This window comes from Vanacampus margaritifer, chromosome 11, assembly GCF_051991255.1.
Source record: "Vanacampus margaritifer isolate UIUO_Vmar chromosome 11, RoL_Vmar_1.0, whole genome shotgun sequence".
Lineage (NCBI taxonomy): Eukaryota > Metazoa > Chordata > Actinopteri > Syngnathiformes > Syngnathidae > Vanacampus > Vanacampus margaritifer.
In genome coordinates this window covers 12,077,647-12,102,848 of record NC_135442.1, presented here as the reverse complement: position 1 = coordinate 12,102,848, position 25,202 = coordinate 12,077,647, and the positions used below count along the sequence as shown (strand labels likewise).

General features: G+C 37.6%; 1 protein-coding gene across 2 annotated transcripts in view; it reads left to right on the top strand.

Annotated features, from left to right (window-relative positions):
- The window catches only part of gpm6bb (glycoprotein M6Bb), a 38,811-nt gene that overhangs the window by 5,780 nt on the left and 7,829 nt on the right, over positions 1 to 25,202 (top strand). For both annotated transcript variants that reach the window (XM_077579681.1, XM_077579682.1), the window contains exons 2-3: positions 22,305 to 22,491; positions 24,187 to 24,343. In XM_077579681.1, coding sequence (XP_077435807.1) covers positions 22,305 to 22,491; positions 24,187 to 24,343 — 344 coding nt within the window. The remainder of the gene's footprint in view (positions 1 to 22,304; positions 22,492 to 24,186; positions 24,344 to 25,202) is intronic.

Here is a 25,202-nt window from a genome sequence, read left to right as displayed (position 1 = left end):
GAAACCTATGTTTCTGTCGCCAACATCCAACATGAAACACTAATGCCATTAAGTGGCAGAAAATTACCTCAACACAAATCTATGACTCACACTCCTTTTAACCGTAACTATTAACTGTAACTTTATGACCACGTTTGTATTGGGTTTTAATATATGGTTTCGGCTTTAGACATCACCGCAGTGGATTTGAAAGAAAACAAACAAGATGGTGTTGCTTTTGCATTATATGTCGGGTCATTGTCCATCTGCACTGTGAAGCGCCATCCATTGAGTTCTGTAACATTTGGCTGAATATGAGCAGATACTATTGCCCAAGCAATTAATTCTGCAGCTTTTGTCAGTATCACATCATCAATCAATACAAGGGAACCAGGTCCATTTTGAATTTTGGGTTGGACTTCATTTAGTTGCAGCTACATAAGACACAATCTAACCTTTATCTTGCGCACAATACCTAACCCTCTTGCCACACGCATGCATAATAAGGCTTTTGATTAGGTTTTATTTCTATGCGTCCACAATATGTTGGCATCTTGCACGTCTGCTGTTTGCCAGTGGCGTAGAGGTCCGCATCTGTGTTTTTGTTCACAGTCAGATGATTGTTCTGGAAGGCCCGCGGGGACACAATGGAAGCATGCAGCCGATGAGCATTCATTCACACATTCAACAGGCGTCCAAGCGCAACTGAATTCGCATTTAGGCTTTTTTTTTTTAGGCCTAAGTGCAATAAGTGAGGAAACATTAATAAAGAAGTAAATTGTGCATTTTCTGCTGTTAGCCTGCAGTGCTGAAGAGAGTTGAGCGGTCGCCTAGACACTAAAGTCCAGAAAGGCTAGTCAGGATCTTGGCCAGAGGATTAAAGCTGCAGGGGCGGAGGAGGGGGGCAACCAGTGGGGGTTGAAGATTGAAGCTGTTACCTTAAGTCTTTTAGAAAAGCAGGATATAAATGAATAATGATTGAATACAGGCTAATGAACTGAAAAATTCATTGGCGTGATGTGGTTGCAATTAGTCTAACAAACAGTGCTTACAGCAAAGGCGTCAAGAGGAATTTGATCATTTGACATAGTGGCCAAGCTGTGTTTTTGCAACTGTGATCTCAATCATATGATGCACTGTAGCCTAAACAAGGCTAACGGTTATGCTCTTATTTTTATGGCGAGTGGAGTTGCGATTTTTTGCTCAAGTCTTTTTATTAGGCACACTTCCATAACCTAATGCAGAGTTTCAAAGACATACTTTTCATGCATGATCCAAATCTTGACCTATGAGCTTAATTTGTTTAGTGACTACGCTTGCAACTCAAACCACTTCTATCTCAAATACTATTTCCCAATCGAAATGAATGCAAAAGCCACTAATCCGTTCCAGCCCACAAAATAAATACCAACAAAATATTTGTGTTTCAATGAGAAAAATAGCACATAATTTACTTAAAAAATAACATCATTAAATACAATGTAAAGACGTTTTTGATGATCATGATTTCACCTTAGCGACCAAGGGGGCAGTATAATACAGGAAAAAAAAAATACACAAAGAAGACAGTCACAACTAGGTTGAGTAAACAGCAGTAATAAGTCAAGAAATATATTCTTATGAGTATTGTTATATTATCTATGTATTGTTGCATCATGTGTTGTTTACAATATAACTACACAAAAATCAATGCTTGTTTTGTTAGGCTGTCTTATGATATTTTACATTGTGTGTTAGCATTAAGCTAGCGGACTTTCATAAGGCCAAGTTTCTTGGTTTGGAACGTGTAATTCTCTTTGTCCACAATGGCAGGAAACATTTAATTCAATGGTGCTTCACACCTCATTGTATTTATTTATTTATTTAAAGTCATTCTTTATTGCCATATTATGAAGTTGGGGCTCACCAAGATGATTCCCAGTAGCCCCACCAGCCAATGGGCCTCTTCTAAAAATAGCTCACCAGTGAATGGACATTGTGATTTCCTAGTATTGTTGTAGAAGTGCATATTTGTGTTCATGATGGCTATTTATTTGTTAAATCAGTGTTTATAAATATTGCCAGAAATAATTAACATGATCACTGTCTTCACATAGATGGATATCATTAGTTGTTAATAAACGAATGCCAATCAAAAGTGAGCAAAAGTGTTGATTCAGCTCTGGTATCAGATCTGCCTGTCAAGCTCGCAGCCTTCGAGTGACCCAACAGCTGCGTGTGATTCTTTCTTTCAGCACCACCAGTCGAAATGAATCGTGCAGAAGGAGAAGAATCCCTTCCAGCTAATTTCTCCCGCAAGTTCATTTGCGCTTGTGTGTGAGCGAGAGAGCAGAATTCATTAGTGCGCTCCTCCACTGTGGGACCCTGCAAGGATTGAGCTGTTGGCCTTGTGCCCGCTCGAGTGTATTCAAGTCGCCACAGATAGGCCTTTGTGCTCGCCGCTTTCTGCGCCGCTGCTAAATAACCGTAAGACAAAAGCATGTTGGGGGTGCCCCCCCCCCAGACACACCGATGAGAAGTGCTCGGTGCTTTGTAGAAAAGTCTGACAGCAGATTGTGGCTGTGTATGTAAAATTAAAGCCCGCTGTATTGCTGCATCAAGAAGTGGCAAAAATGCAGTTTTTTTGTCAAAATGTATGATATGAAATTTGCTAGGCACATCTATAAGTTGACCCACGAAAATGTTGGAAGAAGCCATACCTTAAAAGACACAGGAATTTTGAGAGAGACTTAAATTTTGTCTGATTGTGACAGAATTTGCACCACGTAGAACCCCCAAATTGTAAAAGATGTGAAATGTCGCCGTTATGTACGGGCGGAGCATGGCGCCAAAGCTTGATGACTCATCCTGATGTTGTGCTCCCAAGGCTGCCAAGTTAAAGGCCACCGCGCACACCTGCTTTCTCTCTCACTTGTTTATATGCGAGAGCTCTCATTGTCTGCTTGTAATCCTCGGGAGGAAGGCGCGATAGGCCCACAGGAAGCATCCCTGCCAAGCTGTTCGAAAGTCTGCAAAAGTTGAGCTTTTGTGCAGCGACAGATGCTGGCTGGAAGGCAAACAGCGGAGTGGGGAGTGAGTCGATTGCATGAACAGTTGCAGGTTTTTTTTTTTGAAGTGCAAATGTTTGAGTGCAAATGAATGATGAGGATCTGTAAGCGCTGAATGTTTAAAAAAGACAGCAAGTTATGCAACAGGGACCGTTTGGCAGTGGTCTCATCTGTTTGTGCTAAAGAAGAAAGAGGAATGGCAGCAAACAGCAGCTTTGGGAAGGAGGGGGGCAAAATCTTAGATGGGTGACCCCGAAACCGCACGCAGACCCAAAGAGGGACGTGCGTGTGTTATGAATATTACATCAATGTCTCCTAAGTCATTTTAAGCTTTTGACCCCCACTGCATGGGAAACGACTTCTGCAGCATCTGGAAAGTGTTCGAGCTACTTTTTACGACTGTTAACTTGGCGAATACGCGCACGTGATCGTACACTATATGGACCAAACCCTAGGGACACACCTCCCAATCAATCAATCAGACCTATAGGTGGACTCTTTAAATCTTAATCTTTTTCTGCTCCGAGTGCCCAAAGAAAAGTCCAAGGTTTTGTCTAGAGCCTTCCCAGAAACTTGTATTGCACTGACAACATACTTTTGTCCAAGTTCAAAGGTTAATAAAGGTCAAGCTGTCCTAGTACTTCTGACTGTATCATGTACAGAAATTGTGTAGTTTAATGGAGTCAGTAGGGCAAGATACCTACATTAAACAAATTATTGAATTCAAAGACAAAAGTTGGTTAATTGTATTTATTTATTTAAATTTTTTAAAAATTAAATTAATTTTTTTATTTTATTTATTTATTTATTAATTATTTTTATTTATGTAGTTTACACTTGCATGTGTGCCAATATTTGTTTCTGTCGGTATGATGACTGTGAGCAAAAATACTGCGGTATCAAATTAAAATTGCAGCTCTAAGGTCACCTTTAAAAAAATAATAATATTTGGCTAACTAAAAACAGCCCCCAAACCCCTCATTTCACTTAGTCTATTTTTAGAACAGACCCATGGGCTTCTCATGATGTCCTTGGGGCTAACTAGTACTCCCTGCCACTTTTTTTTTTTTTTTTTACTTTGCGCATTAATCTGCAAAAGGATCAGTTTTTGCAGTATCTCGTCTTGATTGGAAGTAATTATTAATTTTAAAGAAGTGGCTCATTTACCCGATCTTTTTCTGCCCTGCTTAGACCCCCCCCAAAAAAGGAGCGCATATTAGCGGTTATTAAAGCCTTGACTTTTAAAAATCATCCGTCAAACCGGCCCATGCCTACTTGTGTGACATTAAAGAATAATATTAAAAAATCATTCATTCGTACTAATAAAATTGATTTAATGTTACTTCTTAATAATACTGCCAATATAAACTACATAAGATTTATTATGATATATAATAATTCTCTTATACCTTATGTTGTCAAATGTGTTATTCTAATTCTTAATATATTGTAAAAAAATTGTAGAAAATACTGTAATGTAATGAAATGCTATTTTACAAACACATCTGTACAAATAAAGGTCTCCTCTAATATATTAAATGCCTTTAATAAATACCTAATTCTCTGCAGTTGAATCATTAAGCACCCCTTGCCACTATTTTTAAGAACTAAGCCATCACATCTAACCGTCATGCGTTCATAATGTAAACAAACAATGACACACTGCATTATTGTTATTAATGATATTGCAAGTACAACTGTCAGCGTTTATATTGCTCCTCCACTTTGATGGATTGTGCACACGGTGCGAGTTGAAAGTCTGCGTTACACAAGTGAATGGAGTCCCAAATGGCTTTCACTTTGCACACTGGATGCTTTTTGGATGACTGGCTGCCTGTCGGCGCTTAAAGCAATAAGGCCATGGATTGACCCACTCTCACAGGAGGTCAGTCAAGTGTACACAGACACAAGCGGCCATCCGCCACTTGTTACCATCCCCTTTGCCCTCGTCTGGGTCCGGCTGGGATTGTTCGCGTCAACTTCAGGTTCGGTTTTTGTCCATCTAGGATCCAGAACCAGGACGCGGGATTTGCGCACCAATGATTGAATTAAAGAGATCTGTTGGGCCACTTTGCTATGACAGGTTGTGTGTGTGTGTGGGGGGGCATGGCCAAGTGTCGGGTCAGGGGGGAGAGGTTGGCGGACAATAGCGGAAAGAGATCCCAGGAGGGAGGGCTGCCTCCATGGGAAACACCCATCGACACCCCGCACCCACTGCTGTCTCCATTATGTCTATTGTGTGTGCGTGTTTGTGTGTTTGTGCGAGGGTGTCAAGGTGAGCAGCTGGACTGTGAGAATGTTAGTTGAGGAAATGTTCATATGGAGTGAATGATGTCGCCGTGGCAACATCAATCACAATTTTTGCCTTTTTTTAAAATTGACTTCTTAAGCTTTTCAAAATAAAGTTCATTATAGGACATTTAAGAGAGCATGAGTTTGAAAGAAACACTCGTTTTTTACATTCACTGCCATTGACGGCTATAGACGTCAAAAATTTATTTGAACTATTTCTATTAGTTTTCTACTTTTTGCACTTTTGTTAATAAGCATATGAAAACCTAAAAAAAAATATATATATATATATATATTGTACATTTAGAACAGATATAAAATGTGCGATTAATCGTGAGTTAATTATTGAAGTCATGTGATTAATTACAATGAAAAAATGTATTCACTTGACGAGATTATAAAAAATTATTAGACATTTAAGAGAGCATGAGTTTGAAAGAAACACTCGTTTTTTACATTTACTGCCATTGACGGCTATAGACGTCAAAAATTTATTTGAACTATTTCTTTTAGTTTTCTACTTTTTCCACTTTTGTTAATAAGTGTATGAAAACCTAAAAAAAAAATATATATATATATATATATTGTACATTTAAAACAGATATAAAATGTGCGATTAATCGTGAGTTAATTATTGTATTATTTTAATTATTAAGTCATGTGATTAATTACAATGAAAAAATGTATTCACCTGACGAGATTATAAAAATTAGGGGCGTCAGGCGATTAAAATTTTAATTGTAATTAATCGCATGACTTCACTAGTTAACTCACGATTAATCACAAATTTTATATCTGTTCTAAATGTACAATGAAAAAATTATAGGTTTTCACACTTGTTGACAAAAGTGGAAAAAAATATTTAACTAATAGAAATAGTTCAAATGAATTTTTGACGTCTATAGCCGTCAATGGCAGTGAATGAGTTAAAAAAAAAAGTGCAATCTCATAATTTTACACCATACTTGTTGAACCAGGAAGTAGACATGCAAACGAACACAAACCACACCCCACAATTATTTTACCACTCTTGTTCAACAATTTGGCATGGATGTGCATCCTGACATTGGAAGTGCGTTCCAATTCCGATAGCTCCGGTCCAGAAGAGGCCTGCATCAGTTTAAACTGTCATCCGTGAACATGGACTCGGCGTGTGTGTTGTGGTGTTTGGCAAAGGACTGCACGTGCTTGTGGTCAGAATCAGTAAGGGGTGAATGACGGTTCATGCTGCATGACCATGTAAGGGATAACAGATATGGGTCCACTGTGTCAACACATTGTTCCTCCATAAAGGGGGAAAATATCTTTGATTGTTTTTAAAGTAGCTTTCATGATTTTTCTCACACTGGCCGACTTTAGCTAACTGAATACGTTGTTATTCAAGCTTGCTGATTGGCTGTCGCTCTGAGCTAAATATAAAGATGCTTATGGCAATGGTGTTGGGGGCATGTAAGGGATTAACCGCACGGAATGGGATTTACTGGCAGGTAACGCTTTGAGACATGTCATGCTGCGACAGATGAACAACAAACATCTTTTATTATTTTTTTGGACTGCATTATGATTTTTCATTTAAAAATAAAAACTATATTCAGACAAATAATAATAATAATAATAGTTAAAATATATTTAAAATAAAATAAAAAATAATTAATGTGAAATATACACGGTGTCCATAAAGTCTCTTTACCATTTTAAAAAATTATTTAAAATGCAATTGATTAGATATTTTATTCAGATTTGTTCTATTGTATTCAGTGTTTAAAAAAAACACAGAGCGTTTATCATTACTGACCTTAAGCAAAGGATTACTGATGCCATTGCCACAATTGATGAGGCTATGCTACAGCAAACATGGCAAGAAATCGAGTAACGTCTTGATGTGCTTCGTGCAACTAATGGTGCCCATGTAGAAGTGTATTAAAAGAGGTAAAAAAAACTTTAATAAATGCTGAATACAATAGAACAAATCTAAATAAAATATCTAATCAATTGCATTTTTAATACATTTTTGAAATGGTAAAGAGACTTTATGGACACCCTGTATATAAATGTCATTCAAAAGTACTGTATTATGATTTTTTTTTTAAATTTCAAAATAAAAATGTTTATTCAAACAAATTATCCCAAACATATTAGTTACAATATATTAATATAATTTTTAAAAGTAATGTTGAAATATATCAGTAATAAAGATTTTTTATGTGTTTAAAATTATTATTATTTTTTTTTTTAAAGATCGTCTTGTGTCATTAGTAGGGATTTTTGATACCACATATTTTTCAGACAGACACCAGACAAATACAAGTTCTCAACTCTTGACTAGCCACCGATACCGATACCAAGTACCAACACCACTAGTACTTTTCATACATAACAATGACAGAAATTTTTAAATAAAGACCAACGTATCACAATGTAGCATTTTTCTTTGCATGAAATTATTGGTCATTTTCTATTCTTTCAATTTCTGATTTCTAATTCCTGATTGCAAAACAGCCACGATACTGACCGCTGTTGCGAGTACAGACGCCTTGAAATAAGGTCAGGTATCCGTATCGGCCTGATACTGATACCTGGTAACAGTACTTGCCCATCCCCCGTCATTATATTTGTACATCTTATATAATAAAAATACAAAATAACATATAAGTGACCATAAACAAATGCGAACATAGTTTTCCCGTTATGGCACTTTTCAGTTTGTGTGTGCGTATTTGGCGTCACGTTTTTCTGTAATGTAAGATCAATATGAGTTGGAAGCAAAGCAAGCTTATTACCCTCCATTATCCTAAGTGAAAAATAGAGTTGTTTTTTTTTTTCACAGTAACCTTTTATTTTGGTCAGCTTTTGTAAGATGAGCTCTCTGTAGCCCGGAAGCATGATTTTATGTTTGAACATTAAAAATTATTATGGAAAATGCAATGAGCAATCCAAATTTCTCATTAAAATGAGTCAATTAACATCTTACAATTGTCATTTTGCTCACTACCACATCTTTCCAAGCGTGCCTGCAGTAATTTGGAGCATCTGTCTCACACTTTTCCTGCCACGTGCCGTGAGCCAAAAACCACAGCGCCTGTGGATGAGCCACATATTCAGTCTTTTTTTTTTTTTTTGGAAGGACGACTGAAGAAAACATGGCTGGAGACCGTTCCCAGACCTAATAAGACTGTAACACAAACATGCAATTAGAATGGGAATGGTGCTGAGTCAGGCACGGTTGTTTGGCCATTGTTTGGTCAAAGGCTCGTTAGAACAGCAGGAAAGGATTGAAATGTGAGGAGCACGCTACTACTTTAGTGCTGCAAAATGTTCCTCTTATGGGGCTATGCCTGCGTAGGAGTACTTTGGTACACCAAACACATTTGAACCCGCACGTGTGGCAACCTGTTCTGCACATGACTTTAAAGACCCTATAAAGTGAATTCGGAGATTTTTTTTCTACATACATTATCCATGTTAGAAAATAATTGCTGAAATCATGTGCCATATACCGAGAACCGTGTGGTACTCAATTGTGTAGCCCCTCCCCCACTACTGCATCTTAATTTTGCATCAGCGTGTGACCTGCACTTGGGGAGCTAGCTAGCTTAAGCCTACAAAATGCACCTTCCCTTTACTCTGGTGTGGCTGCTTTAGAGCGCCTTGTTGTTGTCTATGAGCGTACGTCGTAGTAAATAGTAGCCTATCCCAGCTGACATTAAATGGATACTTTACTTATTTAGCCATCTTCAGCAGGAAACAGTTCATATTTTGTCTAGAATTATTTTGATAACTTCTGTAACGTTAATGTGACGTTCAGCTGTGATTTGTTGTTACCTGAAGGAAGTGGTAAAATGTGTTTTTTAAAAGTATTAATTCTACATGAAATATAATGAAGTTGTCAAATTAATTATAGGCAAAAAAAAAGCATTACAAGGAGATGGTCTAAGTAATCTAATAGTAACTAATAAAGTAATAGTCGAATATATTATCTAATGGGAAGAATTGTGCAAAATACTGTGCATTGTAACTGAACGTGAAAATAATTCTTTGCGTCATTTGTAGGAGTGGGAATCTTTGAATGTCTCACGATTCGATTCGATTCCGATTTGTGGGTCTGCGATTCGATTCAGAATCGATTAAGAAGGATTTTTGATTCAAAATGATTTGATTGGCAATGATTTTTGCTTCAATCTATAGATGTGCAAGGAATTGTAACGATCTACTCCAGTCTGACTGGCTAATGCTAATTAGCGCGCTACTCGTGGCACTTTTATCACTCAAAAGAACGGTTCCACACTGCAAAAAAACAACTTTTATTGGAATAATTTGATCGTGACTTTTTCCTTCTACTCTCTAATGTGGCTACAACTTAACAGTGTATCAGACCGCGTGGAACCACACTGCCCCTCAGTGGCCAAACCAGGTACAACATGAACAGCGCACACGCAGACAAAAGCAAGACAGTATAAAATAATTTCAATTAAATCGATTTTGGGACATTTAAAATCGATTCTGAATCGTACTAACTGAGAATCGCGATTCTTATGAGAATCAATTTTTTGGCACACCCATAGTTATTTGTACTTCTCCATGTATTTATTTACCATTGTGCAAAAAAAGCCTGGGATGCCGTATTGGTTGCTACAGTGTATCAGGGTTATTATAGTTCACAAAAAACAACAAAATAACTTAAATTCATTTTTTAAATTTCACACTCTACAAAGCATTTATTAAAAATATTAAAACTAATGCCAAAACTAATAAAAGCTAAACTAAAATGAGACATTTTTGAAAAATGAAAACTAATAAAAACTAACAAGCCCGCTCTAAAAAAGTATTTAAAACTAACTAAATAACATTTGCAAAAAAAAGTCAAAAAATAAATAAAAATCCAAAACTATTATAACGTTGCCATGTGTACAGTATATTGTATATATAACTATATTGGTAGCTCGCAGGCCTGTGCCAAGTAACCTCAGTTTAGAGCTCTGTGAGCTTCTGAGCGCTTTGAAACAACACGAGCCCTCTGATGATTTACAGTCATGCGATGTGAGCGTAAAACGCGTTGCAAAAGAGCCTTTGAAGGCATTCAAGCGGAGAAGGATGCATTTCTCTTTTTTACTAAGCCCCGAAGAGGCACGAGGCTTCATATAAATCAACTCCTTGTGGCGTTTCCTCTTTCCTCTTCTTTCTTCCTGCTTGGATAAAATATCGCTTTTTCGGACACTGACCCCCTCAACTCAATCAAGATCGGTTTGTTGCTCATCAGGTGAAACTAATGGATAACCCCTCTTGTTTTTGTTCTGTTTTTCACATATTGAATTTGTTTTGTCTGCGATAAGTGGGTCAGTAAAGCAAGTGAATGGATCGTTGTAATGACTTTGTGTCCTGTGCTTTTTGTTTAAGCAATCAATGAGTTTGATTGGAGGCAGACAGTGAGTGGTATTTGGAACTGTGTCACTTCACTACACGGTATTTATTCACCAGTGGACCACCGCCAGTGGACCACACCCTCAATGCTTCTTGGTTCTGCTGCTGCTTTTGTCCCGCCACGTTGAATGGCACCAAACCGGCTGCCTGAGAACCGAGGGTGCGGGTCTTTTGTGGCCGACTGAGGAGCATTCAGTGTCGCCAAGCTGGCTGTGTGAAAGCCACAATGAGGCCTTCTCTGCTTCTCTGTTGGGCCTTCATCCTCATTCAGATCAAGTCCTGAGTGTGCGACGCTCACACTTGGCTAGTAATACTTTATCTTTTTTGCTTCTCCTTACATTCTAATTTATTAATAATGACAAGTTTAGACTATTGCCACCTGTTGGCCTGGAGACATATTGATATTTCCTGTCATGCTGTAGTTCCACCTTTATTGCTTGGACACAGGGTCGTTAAGGTAAAAATCGCTGTTTGCCTAAATTAAATATATTTTTTATGTAAATGATATATATTTTTTTAACATTCACCTTATTTTACTGAGCAGCCAGGACAGGGATTGACGATTTCCTATTCTTTTATTATGGTATTTTGCTATCACTTATATCCTTCTTTGAGTACTACGGAATTTAAATCAGAATCATTTAATTGGCCAAGTATGTAACCCTTAAATTTTTATTTATTTATTTATTATAATTTTTGGGCCAATTATGTAAGACTTTATTTTTATTTATTTATTTTATTGATTTTATTTATCATACTTTATTGGCCAAGTATGTAACACTTTAATTTTTATTTATTTATTTATTATACTTTATTGGCCAATTATGTAAGACTTTATTTTTATTTATTTATTTTATTGATTTTATTTATCATACTTTATTGGCCAAGTATGTAACACTTTAATTTTTATTTATTTATTTATTATACTTTATTGGCCAATTATGTAAGACTTTATTTTTATTTATTTATTTTATTGATTTTATTTATCATACTTTATTGGCCAAGTATGTAACACTTTAATTTTTATTTATTTATTTATTATACTTTATTGGCCAATTATGTAAGACTTTATTTTTATTTATTTATTTTATTGATTTTATTTATCATACTTTATTGGCCAATTATGTAAGACTTTATTTTTATTTATTTATTTTATTGATTTTATTTATCATACTTTATTGGCCAAGTATGTAACACTTTAATTTTTATTTATTTATTTATTATACTTTATTGGCCAATTATGTAAGACTTTATTTTTATTTATTTCATTTTATTGATTATATTTATTATACTTTATTGGCCAAGTATGTAACACTTTAATTTTTATTTATTTATTTATTATACTTTATTGGCCAATTATGTAAGACTTTATTTTTATTTATTTATTTTATTGATTTTATTTATCATACTTTATTGGCCAAGTATGTAACACTTTAATTTTTATTTATTTATTTATTATACTTTATTGGCCAAGTATGTAACACTTTATCGATCAACGATAGTTATGCAAATATGTAAAGGGCAGAAGCTACAATAATCAATACAGTTATACTGTCACACGGGAATGTGCAAAATTGGCACCAAAAAAAATGCATCTATGGAATTTTTTGTCAACTTTTAAGGGAATTGATGGCAAAAGAGAAAACGCTATTGGAATGTCTGATGGGGGTTTATTTGCATAGTTCAATAGCGCCTACCTGAGGGAAGGAGCTGGAAGAGGTGGTGACCCGGATGTTGAGGGTCTGAGATAATCTTGCCTGCCTTTGCCTTAGCCTCACCTGATTTAGGGCGGCAGGGATGTAACACAAATTCATACTTAGGTGAAATCTTGTAGTGGGTCAGTCAGACAGTATGCTAACGCAGTAAATATAAATAAATACAGAACAATAAATATAAATACAAGACAATACAATACAATAGAAAAACACTGAGTATAGCGGTAATTGAGTGTGTCTTGTGCCCGGTGACCACTATTATTGCCGCTGCTCATTGTGTTTGTAACCATGCAACCATATCTGTCGCAAACTTCAAATACAGTAATCCCATTTGAAATACTTTTTCCATGTTTGCAGGGGGATAGTGCTGATTAGTCTCAGTACTTTGAAACCCGTCACTTTAATTTGTTTTTGAACTCATGCTACAATTAGATTTGGGCTATTACAAAATACAGATTCAATAAACATCTTAATGCGACCATAAAACGAGTTCAAACGAAGCATCTCGTCTTTACAAGCATGATGTCAGCTCTCCCGGTGTTCAACAGGGCCGACTATGAAAAAGAAAAAAGTCCGAAGATTAGTGCGGCCATTTGTTGTTGTGTTGTGGGATCCCTGCTAAGTTCGCTTCCCTGACCCCTGAGGCCTCCCCTTTTTCTCCGAAGTCTGGTATCCGTGAGAAGACCCCAATCCAGCCCCCCCTCGTCCCACTCCCCGCTGAAAGGCCTTTCTCTCATTAGCATGCCCCCGAGGGCCGCTCTCCGCGTCGTTGCCAAGATCCCCCCCCCTACCCCCCATCCCCCGTCGCCCCGGTCATCCCTCGCCGTCGGCCCTCGCCTGTCTGTTATTTTTAACAAGCTGCTTTGTGTGCGCAGTCTAAACATCGCCGCCTCTTCAACTTCTTCAGTGTTTTACCCAAAAATGAGATGGAAGATCACAGCAGAGACATGCGAACCATCGCCAACACCTCGTTTGACTGACCTCACATGGGGAACGCCGAGCTTCTTGACACCTCAAATTTGGGGTCCTATTTGGGTTCGCCAACTTCCATCAGAAATCTATCTGCATTTATATTCACGGTGCTACTTTGGTCTCTGAAAAACGTCTGAGAGTAGCTGAGTTAAGGTCACAAGTATTTGGACAAAGGTTATAGGATTCTGGATTGGCATTGCAGTGTACTCACCTGGGTTCTATTCCCACTCAGTGATGGTGTGAATGGTGTCTTGAGATTGACTGGCGACCTGTGGGTGTACCCAAAATCAGCTGGGATTGGGTCTAATCCACCCAACCCTGAATTGGATAAATGAGATTGAAAAGGATGGATTTTGCTTTTATTTGTCGCCATAATGGATTTGTGTTGAAGAAATTAAATAAAAAGCAAATACAGTGTGACCCCATTCAACGGACAGAAAATAGTGTCCAGTCCACTCAAAATGCAACCTTTGTGCAGTAGCTTTCAAACTTTCATAATTGGCCACAATTCACCACAGTGCTAGTAAACAACGTTTTTCAGTCTTAAACTGCTCTCATGTCATAGATGAAGAGAATTACAGTAAACTAGAGCAGGCAAAAAAAAGTGCAACCAATGCGGCAGCCATCTTGGTAGGGGCGACTTTCCTGTCAAAAGTAATGTATGTACATATGTGGTGGCCATGTTAGCTGTTCCACTAAAAGTAATGAAAAGCATGGCCATTAGCTTAGCATCGGCATAAGCATGCAGCTCAAAAGGAGCATGTCATATCTACTGATTCTGTCTTATTCTATAATACATTTACAATCATTTTGTATTGTCCTGGACTTTTTTAGGCTACAAAAAGAGTACAAAACAATCATTTTCTGCTCTTTTGTTTTTAGGCCACGAAAAGAGTATGTATGTAGGACAACAGGCTGTAAATGCTTTTCCACCAATTATTCTGTTAAATCAAGTTTCCACTGGATGCCATTTACCATTCATTTAGGAATTACAGCCATTTTATGCAGTACAAATCGGTCAATTGGCCATGGGCCCATAAGAGATGTAAACAAGGCAGCAAGTGAAGACCAGACCTCAGGCCGTCCCAACTTTAAAATAATTCTTTATTTGCGACTTTTTTTTTTTTGGACAACTCTTGAAATAAAAATACCCTGCATAAAATGGATGTCAATTCATCCAACCAATCATTCATTTTCTGTGCCCCTTCTCCATTTCAAGGTTGCTGGGAGCTAGAGCCCGTCCCACCAGCTGACATCAGGCAAAAAGCAGACTACACCCTTGATTGGTCGCCAGTCAATCAAAGGGCACAAATAGAGACAGACAACCATTCACACCGTCACTGATTGGGAATTGAACTCACTACAAACTTACTTTCACTATATTCAGCAGCCCGTTACCATGGTTACCTACTGGTGCGCCACCCAGCTCCACAGTATAATTGTTGATGCGTAGCTTCTCTTGAGACATTTCCAGCTGGTAATCCTCCTTCGCCTGTCATCTTTCTTGCGTCACGTCACGTTTAATGACAACGAGGCGCTCGCACAATGCGTTCAATCAAACCTCGGGGCGCGTTTCAATGGGTCTTTTGCGAGGGACGAATGATTAATGAGGTGGATGAGAGGAGGCGCCAGGGACAAAGATAAATGACTTGTCTTGAGAACAGATTGCTACAAGTACCATGCACACTAAAGAGGAAAATATATAGCATTAACTCAGCAGTGGGATTGAATCATTAGTGGTTATGTGCACATTTGTAGATAAATGGAGGAACTAATGACATATTAGGAATACAGAAAGAACTTTGGCAGTGGTAATGCAATACCATAATAACAATATAGTACAGTACATTTATCATTGTGTCTTTGAATCACTTAACATTGTGATTCTCTAATGTGTGGTACTAGTGGTATGGGGGCTCCCTCTAGTGGCGCGCAGAAGAATCACTATAAGTACAGTTCAGTTGTATTTAACTTTTTAGTCCAGTGTTTTCATTGTGAATATTCACCTGTGGATGGATGAAGTGCTGTGAGCGGCTATCATCGGACGACTGGTGCTTGCCGTCTCAGCAAAGTAAACAAGGAGGCCACTTTTGACAAATTTCCTCTCACTCAGACTGGCCTTGTCTCTGGAGGGAGGCCATTAGAGCCATCATCGCTTTTTTAATGCTCGCCCTCAGAGTGGATCCAGTGTGGAAAATAAGACTCATAGATGTTTGTGTTTTGGCAGCTCTGCCATCAGAGCGCCAGCAAACAATAGTGAGCTGTAAACTGACACATCTGTTAGCAATGAGGGCAACGCATCAGATTAGAATGTGGATGGTGATTTTTTATGGGGGGCTCAAGGATGATATTCAACTTGTGAATCCAAATATGGTTAAATGACGATCTAATAAAACAGAAACAAAAATGTATACAGATAAGAACCTGAGTCACACAGAAAAAACATTGTATGTTAGGATGACACTGTTGTTTTTTTTTTAATACTGTAGGTTTAGAGATAGTGACGCATCTTTTCGTAGTAGTGATGTAGTAAATAATTATTTTCTGCTTCACAAATTAGTTGAGGAATGCAAACAAAACTCACACAACCACTTTTGTTCTTGAAATGTTTTAAGCTTTTAATATTTTAAAGGGTGCCTATTATGGTATAGAGTAATCCCAGCTCCATTACGGGTTTGTGGTCCCGCTATTTTACTGATTTAATAACTCTAACTTGGTCTCTTGTCTGTATCACGTGTAATCCTGCAATCGACCATTAGATGGCAACACACTTGTTTAGTCTGAGATGGTGTAAATTTGAAAGAACAACAATAGGAAATAACTGAAGGTTCAGCAGAGCCATTTTTTGTTGGTGAAAATAATATTTGACAACTACAGAAAGTGATGCTTTAAGGTTAATTGTTTAATGTATAATTATTTTGATTTTTTTTTAACCTGAGATGGAACACCCAAAGCGATGCAGCAGTGTGATAAGGTGATATTCAGTATGTATTCATTCTTTATCCTTTGTTGTATTTTGAGAGAAGAATATATCAGAGACCATTTATTAAGACACCTGAGAACATGTCTGTTTTACGTGACAGTCCCAGTCTTGTATTAAACAAAGGAGTTTAGCCAAAGCGTGGATGTAGCTCCTCATTTTCTTCATTTAACAGTAAAGTAGTTGCAAGTGACTCAACAGTACCTCTGCTGGTAGCCTCCAAGTAGTGCACTCCAATTGAATGCAATTGAGATTTATCATTCACAATCAATAAATCTATTGTTGTTTTTAAAAAAAAATTTACTTATAAAGGCGAACTAATGGCTAGCATGTTTGCTCCACAGTTCTTAGGTTCTGGGTTCAAATCTCAGTCTCTGTGCTATGTGGGTTTTCTCCTTTTTATTGGAAAAAAATGAATGGAATTCGGACTTTAGTGTCATTGCACATGTCACAAGTACAGGGCAACAAAATTAATTTAATAATTAAGTGCGCCAGGAATACGATCGTGACTGACTGGCGACCAGTCCTTGGTGTACATCAAAAGTCATCCAGGATGAGCTGCAGCTCACCCCCGGCGGCCCTAATGAGGACAAGCACAATAGAAAATGGATGGCTGGATTGTGCGATAATTCCGAGGGTGCCCTGTATTTACGCTTCCCAGCTGTTGGAAGGTTTTTAGCTTTGTGGTGATGACAGGCCGCAGCCATGTTGTGGTTGGTGGTGATGGATGGATGGATGTAGAGGAGGGGGGTTTACGGGCCGGGGTTCCAGCTGCAGGATTGTTGCGTGATGTCTCTGCGATGACATATAAAGCAAAGATGCCCCTCTGACCCATCCTCCTTCCATCTAAGAAACACTTTTTTTCCTTTTTTTTTGTGTGTGTTAAGTGGTTTGGCCACTTGAGGCCAAGCGCTGCGTGTTAGACTCGGGTTGGAGCCCAGCGGTTGGCCGGAAAAAGCTTTGCCGCGGTTCTCAGCGGAGCTCTGAATGAACTGGACGTGATGGAGAGCGGCGAGTCGCACACAGACACGTCTTTGTTTTCAAACTTCTTGGCCTCTGCCTCTGTTTTTTTCCCCTTTCTTTCTCTCACACAATGACACAAGTATCTCTCTCCTTGTGATGCCAGCGTGACAAATAAAAGCTCAACACAAACAAGTTGTCTGCCCCTCCTCGTCCTCCTGTCGCCTTCACGAGTCTAACCCGAGCAGGAGTGTTGTACGGCGGCGAGAGCGGAACCATGTGAAAGTCATCAAAGGCGGAGGGGAAAAAAGTTTCCAATGTGTTTTCTATTATGGCCGACGGGATTTGTTAGCTGTCAAACTCAATAAGAAAACATATATACTGTATATATAGAAACATTTAAATGCATAGGCATGCATGATATTTTGGACAATGCACATGCAATACAAATTTTAAGCAAATTTTCCCATAGTAAATAATAATAAAAAATACTTCAGAGGGTTTAAAAAAAACAAAATAAAAACAAAACTTCATTAACTAATTATACAGGCAATGTTTTAAGTAACATTTTAACATTTGTAGCAAGACAAGGGCAGGCAAAATTCTCCCAGACCCTTCACATCCGGGTCACCACCTCTTCCAGGTCCTTCCCTCAGGTGGGCGCTATCGAACTACGCACACTAAAAGCACACCAGCAGACATTCCAATAGCTTGACCAATTTTTACATACTTAGCCAATAACAATGATTCTACCACTGTTAATATTGATATAAAACACTACAACTACAACTGTAAGAAACCTTTGTGCTTCATGGCGGCCATTTTTTGCACTCAACAGCAGTTTTGCAAATGTTTCCACATATATATACTTTATTATTAAATATATATCTTTGTCAAACCCACACAGCTGCATAAGCCATCTGCAGTATAGATTTGACTCTGGGGCAAAGAACGGTATTTGTGTAAGACGACTGCTTGTAAACTTTTCAGACGTTCAATACAGAAAAGAGAAGCGTCGGCAGGCGCCCCCTTTGCGAGGTGCACGTCCGGCCTGGCTGATGTTTTAAACACGTGTGTGTCACACACACTGATTACAGAGCAGCCGGCATGTCTGCTCTGCATGAGGAAAGATGCGTTTAATCGTATTTTGCAGCCGACTAATGAGCATTTAAAGGTTGGCCAATCTGAAAAAGGCACGTGTACCATATTTCTGACTAAGCATCACGTGGGCCTATTTAGAACAGTAGCAAAATAGAATTCAAAAGTCCTTCCTTTTGTTTTCTTACATATTGTTTGCTTTTCCATTAAAATTTTAAAACTATTTAATATAGGAAATATTTCACACCAAGTTGATATTTAATAAAATGTCTGTAATATGATTATCCATCCATGTCTCGATGTTTGCTTCTCAAGCCGCTTGATGGATCACAGCCAATATACAGTGATGTATTGCTTCCTCCTTTAAAATAACTCGGATCACTTTGCAGCTGGGTTCAATATCCTGTGTGAAGCCCGAACACCTTTTTTCCTCCTACAGTACGTGTCCATCAGAGACATTGAAAAAGTCTGTTCAGGAAGTGTGCTAAAGTAGCTGTCATGGCATAGCCCAGGAAGTTGCATCAGGAGACAATTTATTTTTTTCAGAAGATGATTAAACCTTTATTGACTAGACATATGATGTTTTATGTAACTTTTTAACCATCTTAATCATCATACCGAGCTAGTAGACTACTTGGAGATGTATAGGCAGTAGCACAATAGTGATGTGGTCAGCGTATTTAGCATTAGCGTTAGCATTAGCGCTAGCATTAGCGTTAGCATTAGCCTCACAGCTGAGTTTTGTTGCTACAAAAGTAAAACCACGGCTATTTGCAGACTGACCTTAACCTAATCCAAACCATTTCTATGTTAATCTAATTGAAATGTAAAAAAAATTATCGCATCGTCATTTATACTTCTATCTATCTAGTTCACTACAGCCTGAGCCAACATATTTCAATCTCTATCCTTAATCAGCCTTTCCATCTCTTATCTCTTTGTCTGGCCAGCCTGTAAAGCTCTTTTTCACTTTTACTGTCCAGCCTGGCATACATGTCATCATATGCCTCTTGTTTGGCCTTTGCCTCACTCTAAAAACAGTTGGGTCAAAAATACCCCAACTATGGGTCAAAAATGAATTCATCCTCTACTTGGGTTGATTTGACTTTGAGTCGAGAAATGGGTCTTTCAGCATAAAACAACTCATAAATATTGGTCAGATCCTTTACTTGGGTCAAAAACATTGGATCATTTTGTAGGAAGCAACCCGGAAAGTTGGGTCGAATTGACCCATAAAGTGGATCAGTCCATTTCTGATCCATAATTGGGTTACTTTTGACCCAAGTGTTTTTAGAGTGCACCTCCACTTTTGCTCTATGTCGCCTCCTTGTGTTTTTGTCTCATTTCCTCAGTCCTCTTGTTGTCCTACTTCTTTTTAACTGACTTAAAATGGATGCTCATAATTCAATTGTTTGGCAATTTTTTAAGCCCTTCCTGACGCACAGACTGGTTCACCAGTATGTTCTAAAATGATTACTTTAGGTCAAATCCAGTATAAAAATAGTGTCTAGCTTCAGCCCTTCAACCCAATTTGCTGGGTAATCAAACCAACCTTGGGGTTAGCTAACCCAATCGTCTCAAAATCCACAGCTACCCAGTGAGTGGGTTAGGAAAACAACACAGAATTCTTTAGTCTATGAGTTCGCATATCTGAGTATTTCCATTTAATGAAAAATCAGAGCAAGTTGCTCCTCAGACTTTTTTCCTTCCAAAGAAAAATCCTCTACCCTGCGCTCTCGACCAAAGAAAGCAAATGTTTACACCTGCTAGTATTTCCTGTCGGATAGTTTGCTCCAGCAAAACAGAAAAGCTCGGAACACTTTGTCCCACATCTTTTCAGACCTCGGAGACGCCTCTGATTCCCAGCCTGAGACAAATATTTTAGCATCACCCCCAACTACACAAACAGTCCGGATGAGCGGTCGAATTCAAGTGCCGGCGGTTGGAGAGCTGCTTAGAAGCACTCGGCCACCAAACATCCAACCATCAAAGTCTCATGGAAAAAGCTAAATGAAAATCAGGACTCAAAAGTTGCGGTCACAAGAAGCAAACGTTGTAGTGCACATGAATCATCATTGAGCATCTTTAGAGCATTTTGGATGCACGCACGCTTTCAAACATAAGCAGGACGTCCAAGACGACAACATCCTGTCATGCGCACACACACACACACACACACACGCGCGCAGGAGATGGAAAACACACCGCAATTGGTTGGTTTGAATGTGATTAGGGCCTCACGCGACCACCCGAGAGGAGGCGACGCTTGTGGGTTACTTCATGGTCTCCATGGGGGCTGCCATCGGTTTCAAATTCATGTGCGTTTCCATGACAAGCTGCAAGGACATTCGCAGCTTTTGATGTTTTTGACGCAAAACCAGATGAGCTTTTTTGAGACATGTTAAATAATATGTTAATAGGCCAAGCTAAGCTATGCCAGACTTTTGATCGAGCGTATGAATTCATAAGCTGAAGGCAATCATTTTGTTGTAAAGTCATTTAGAAATTGGTTTTAGTATAAAGGTTTAACTTTAAATCATGTGATTCAATCTTTTTTCTTTTTTTTCCCATTGTATGTTAAGTAAACTTTGCAGACTAGGCTGTTGCTAGAGTTTATTGCCATTATTATTTTGGGAAATTAACTCATTCACTGCCATTGATGTAAAAAAATTCATTTGAAAAAATTCATTTGAACTATTTCTATTAGTTAATTTTTTTTCCATTTTTGTTAACAAGAGAATGAAAACCTATAATTTTTTTATTGTATGTTTAGAACAGATATAAAATCGTGAGTTATGCGATTAACTACGATGAGAACTTTTAATCGCCTGACGCCCCTAATTTTTAATAATCTTTTCTTTTTAAAATCTATTTTTTAAGATTTTTTTGGGGAAAATTAGGTTATCGTAATTAATTGCATGACTTTACTAGTTAACTCACGATAAAAAAAAGAAGAAGAAAAGATTATTAAAAATTAGGGGCGTCGGGTGATTACAATTTTTTATTGTAATTAATCACATGACTTCACGAGTTAACTCACGATTAATAACAAATTTTATATCTGTTCTAAATGTGCAATAAAAAAATTATAGGTTTTCATACTCTTGTTAACAAAAGTGGGGAAAAAAATGTTAAACTAATAGAAATAGTTCAAATGAATAGGCGTCAATGGCAGTGAATGGGTTAATGAATACTTTTCACAAATTTTTTGTTTATCAAAAACAAAACTAAGCGGAAATTAAATAATCAGAAGTTCATGAATGATCCCTCTCAATATTCATAAAATTAGATACATTTATGTAAAATGTTTTATGGTAAATCATCCTATAAAATACATTTCAAGAAAAAATGACAATAAAAAATACAAGACCAAAATACAAGACCACTCACAGGATATAATTAATAAAACTAATAATGATGGATATATATATATATATATAATTTTTCAGTCACATTTATCCTATATATTACATTTTTGAGCCCCTAAAAAAGCAGTTACTCTTAAAAAATGAAGAAGAAAAAAAATTCATTTAGCACAATGACAACAAATGTAAACAGACAAACAAAACATTTCATTTTGACGCAGATGATTCGCTGATATCTTAAATTGCCACAGTATAACACAAACTACTGCCAAGGAGGACTTACTCGATGTCACATTTTTATTGTCTCAAGTATCGGTGGCTGGTATCGGTACAATACTGTATATAAACTTTGTACTTTGTATAGACTGATTGCGTTAAATTAGATTTTTTTTGGTTGTTTTACTCATTACGATCCTGTTGATGTTGTGAGTGACACTTTTTTTCTGACCGCTCTATTCTGTTTTTGCTTTGTGTTCAGGTTGCTTCGAGTGCTGCATCAAATGTTTAGGCGGCGTGCCGTACGCGTCGCTGGTGGCGACCATCCTGTGCTTCTCCGGCGTGGCCCTCTTCTGCGGCTGCGGTCACGTGGCGCTAACGGGAACCGTCAGCATCCTGGAAAGTCACTTCTCCAAGGTCGCCAGTGATCACGCCATGCTCACCGACGTGTAAGTGGGATAACGCACACGCTCCGTGTCTGAGTACATACAGGTGCATCTCAAAAAGTTTGAATATTGTACACTCTAAAAACCCATTTTTTTTGACCCAAGTAAAGGATCTGACCAATATTTATGAGTTTTACACTAAAAAACAAACTCAAAGTTGGGTCAAATAGACCCAAGTAGAGGATCGGTCCATTTTTGACCCGTAGTTAGGTTATTTCTGACCCAACTGTTTTTAGAGTGTAGAAAATTTGATTGGCAAATTGGTGCGGCAATTAATTCACGTCAGGCACCTGAAGTGTTTTTTTTTTTTTAGATAGCACTCACTTTTGAAACAGGAAATCATGCCTTTAACAGTAACACATTGCAGCTGGATAATTTTAATGTACTTTATTTTGGAGTCAGCCAGCCTCTCCTCTCCAGTTGATTTAAATTATTGCCACTCGCCTCTCAACACATAAGAGGGAGCATATAACTTTATGATGAGACTCGGCCTTTGTTTCAGTTTGTTTTTCCCAACTTTTATTTATATATATTTTATTCAACACTTTATTTGAACTTTGGACGTTTTTAGAGTGCTCTATGAATAAAAGTGAGTTGAGTGGAGTGGAAAAGTTCATTAATTTTAGCAGTTGTAGTCAATAAGTATCACTTATTTCTTATGTAATAATAACATTTCTTGAATTTTTTTTTTCCTGTAAGCTATAATTAACAAAATCCAATAATAAAATAGAATAAATCATGAAATATTTCACTTTGTTTCATTGTTTGTAATCTACTTTATATAATAGACAGTTACAAACTGCATTGTATTGGCAAAAGTATTCAATAAAAATGGAAGTAAATATGCAGCAAGTGCCCACTTTTACTCACTTTTTCCTGCCAGGGACCATTTCATTTGATTCAATGCAACATGTATTTAAATATAATATTTATTGGGGGGTTTTCATTATGACCATTTTAGGTTCAAAAAGCGCAGCTGTGACTTTAATGAATTTAGGCGGTATAGAGAATGGATGCCATTCATCACAATCCGTTGCATGGAATCTTTTGTCTAAATATAGCGCCGTAACTTCTCTGCATAAAGTCAATCTATAAAAAACACAAATCAAGTCTAAAAGCCCTGTTAATCATGTCTTGTTTTTTATTTGACTTAAATCCTTTGACACGCTCAAATGTCAGGCCTTGGGCGGGATGTTTCCGATTTTCCTGGTTTTCTTGAACGCAACATGAATTCATATTGGAACAGAAAAGGGCCTTTTCTGAACCGTTTCCACAAAATTGGAAGCGTGCAGTTCCCCAAACTGTCTTTTTGAGATTCATGGGTCTTGCTCAACTCCTGATTGGTTAATTCATTGATTTAGAGTTGCATGTTTGAATCCACAGTGTGCGATGTAATCTTCCTCAGAAAGCCAAAGTAGAAATGTACAAAAAGCAAACTCCTTTTCTGGCTATTTATAGTCGGCAGAGTTTTCCAAATACTGGACCAGAGCTGTCCTAATATGGACCTTGTTACAAAGCGTCCATTAGCCTGGGTAATAAAAGAGGAATGACATGTTTGGTGCACGCGTTGATTTAGAGGCCTCTGTTGCTTTGCAAAGTTCATCCGGCTCCTCCAGAGACATCATCATCATCATCAAGTGTCTCTCCACACTCGGAGCAAAAAGTGAGCAGCCGCTCTGCTTTATCATCTGATTTCAGAATACAGCTGATGCAGTACGTCATCTACGGCATCGCCTCCTTCTTCTTCCTGTACGGCATCATCCTGCTGGCGGAGGGCTTCTACACCACCAGCGCCGTCAAGGAGCTGCACAGCGAGTTCAAGACCACCATCTGCGGGCGCTGCATCAGCGGAATGGTATTTTTGTAAACAGCCCGACGGCATGCGGCAGCTGATTGTCGGGAGTTGAGGAAAAAGATGAACTGTGGGAAAGTCAAGCACACCTCATGGTTGCTTATGATCTCGGTTCTTAACCGGTTCTTTTTATAGATGCAAGGGAACGAAATAAAAATTATAACCTGGTTAGATGAGCCATTACAAAAGATCTGGAGCAAACCTGATTTTATGGTTTCGGAGCCCTACAGACACACTAAATTGCAAATATTTTGACCTTATTATGACTAATCATGACCCCTTTTTTTTTATGTATATATGTAGAAAATTAAGACAGTGCTGGAAAATACTGGTGGCCACACAAAATATTGATACTCACTTTTGTTGCCAGGTGTTTATATGAATGGGTGTATCATTTACTCGTACATAAGATGTACAGTAACTATTCTTCATTGTCTTGGATTATCTTCAGAAATATGCGGGCTGTGCTTAGTTTTGTGAGATACTTAAAGGCTAAAAAGCCCAAAATATACTTAAAAAAAAGAGGGGAAAAAAAGGTGTATATATATATATGTATGAATTTATTTTATATTATGGCTTTGGTATTAATACATGTACAATACAATATAATTTTTAAAAATACACTTTATTTTCTTCATTTTATTATTCATAGCACATTTTATTTAAGAAATTATTCTTATAATTTGAAAAAAATATTTTTTATTTCGGATTTTTTTTTTTTTGAAAAATACGTACCCCTTATAAAAATAACATTTAACTATGATGATGTAACATTGTATTATTACTCCAATATATTAATACAAGCACATTTATAAATCAAAATACTCTTTTCTTATAATAATAATAATAATAATTTGATTTC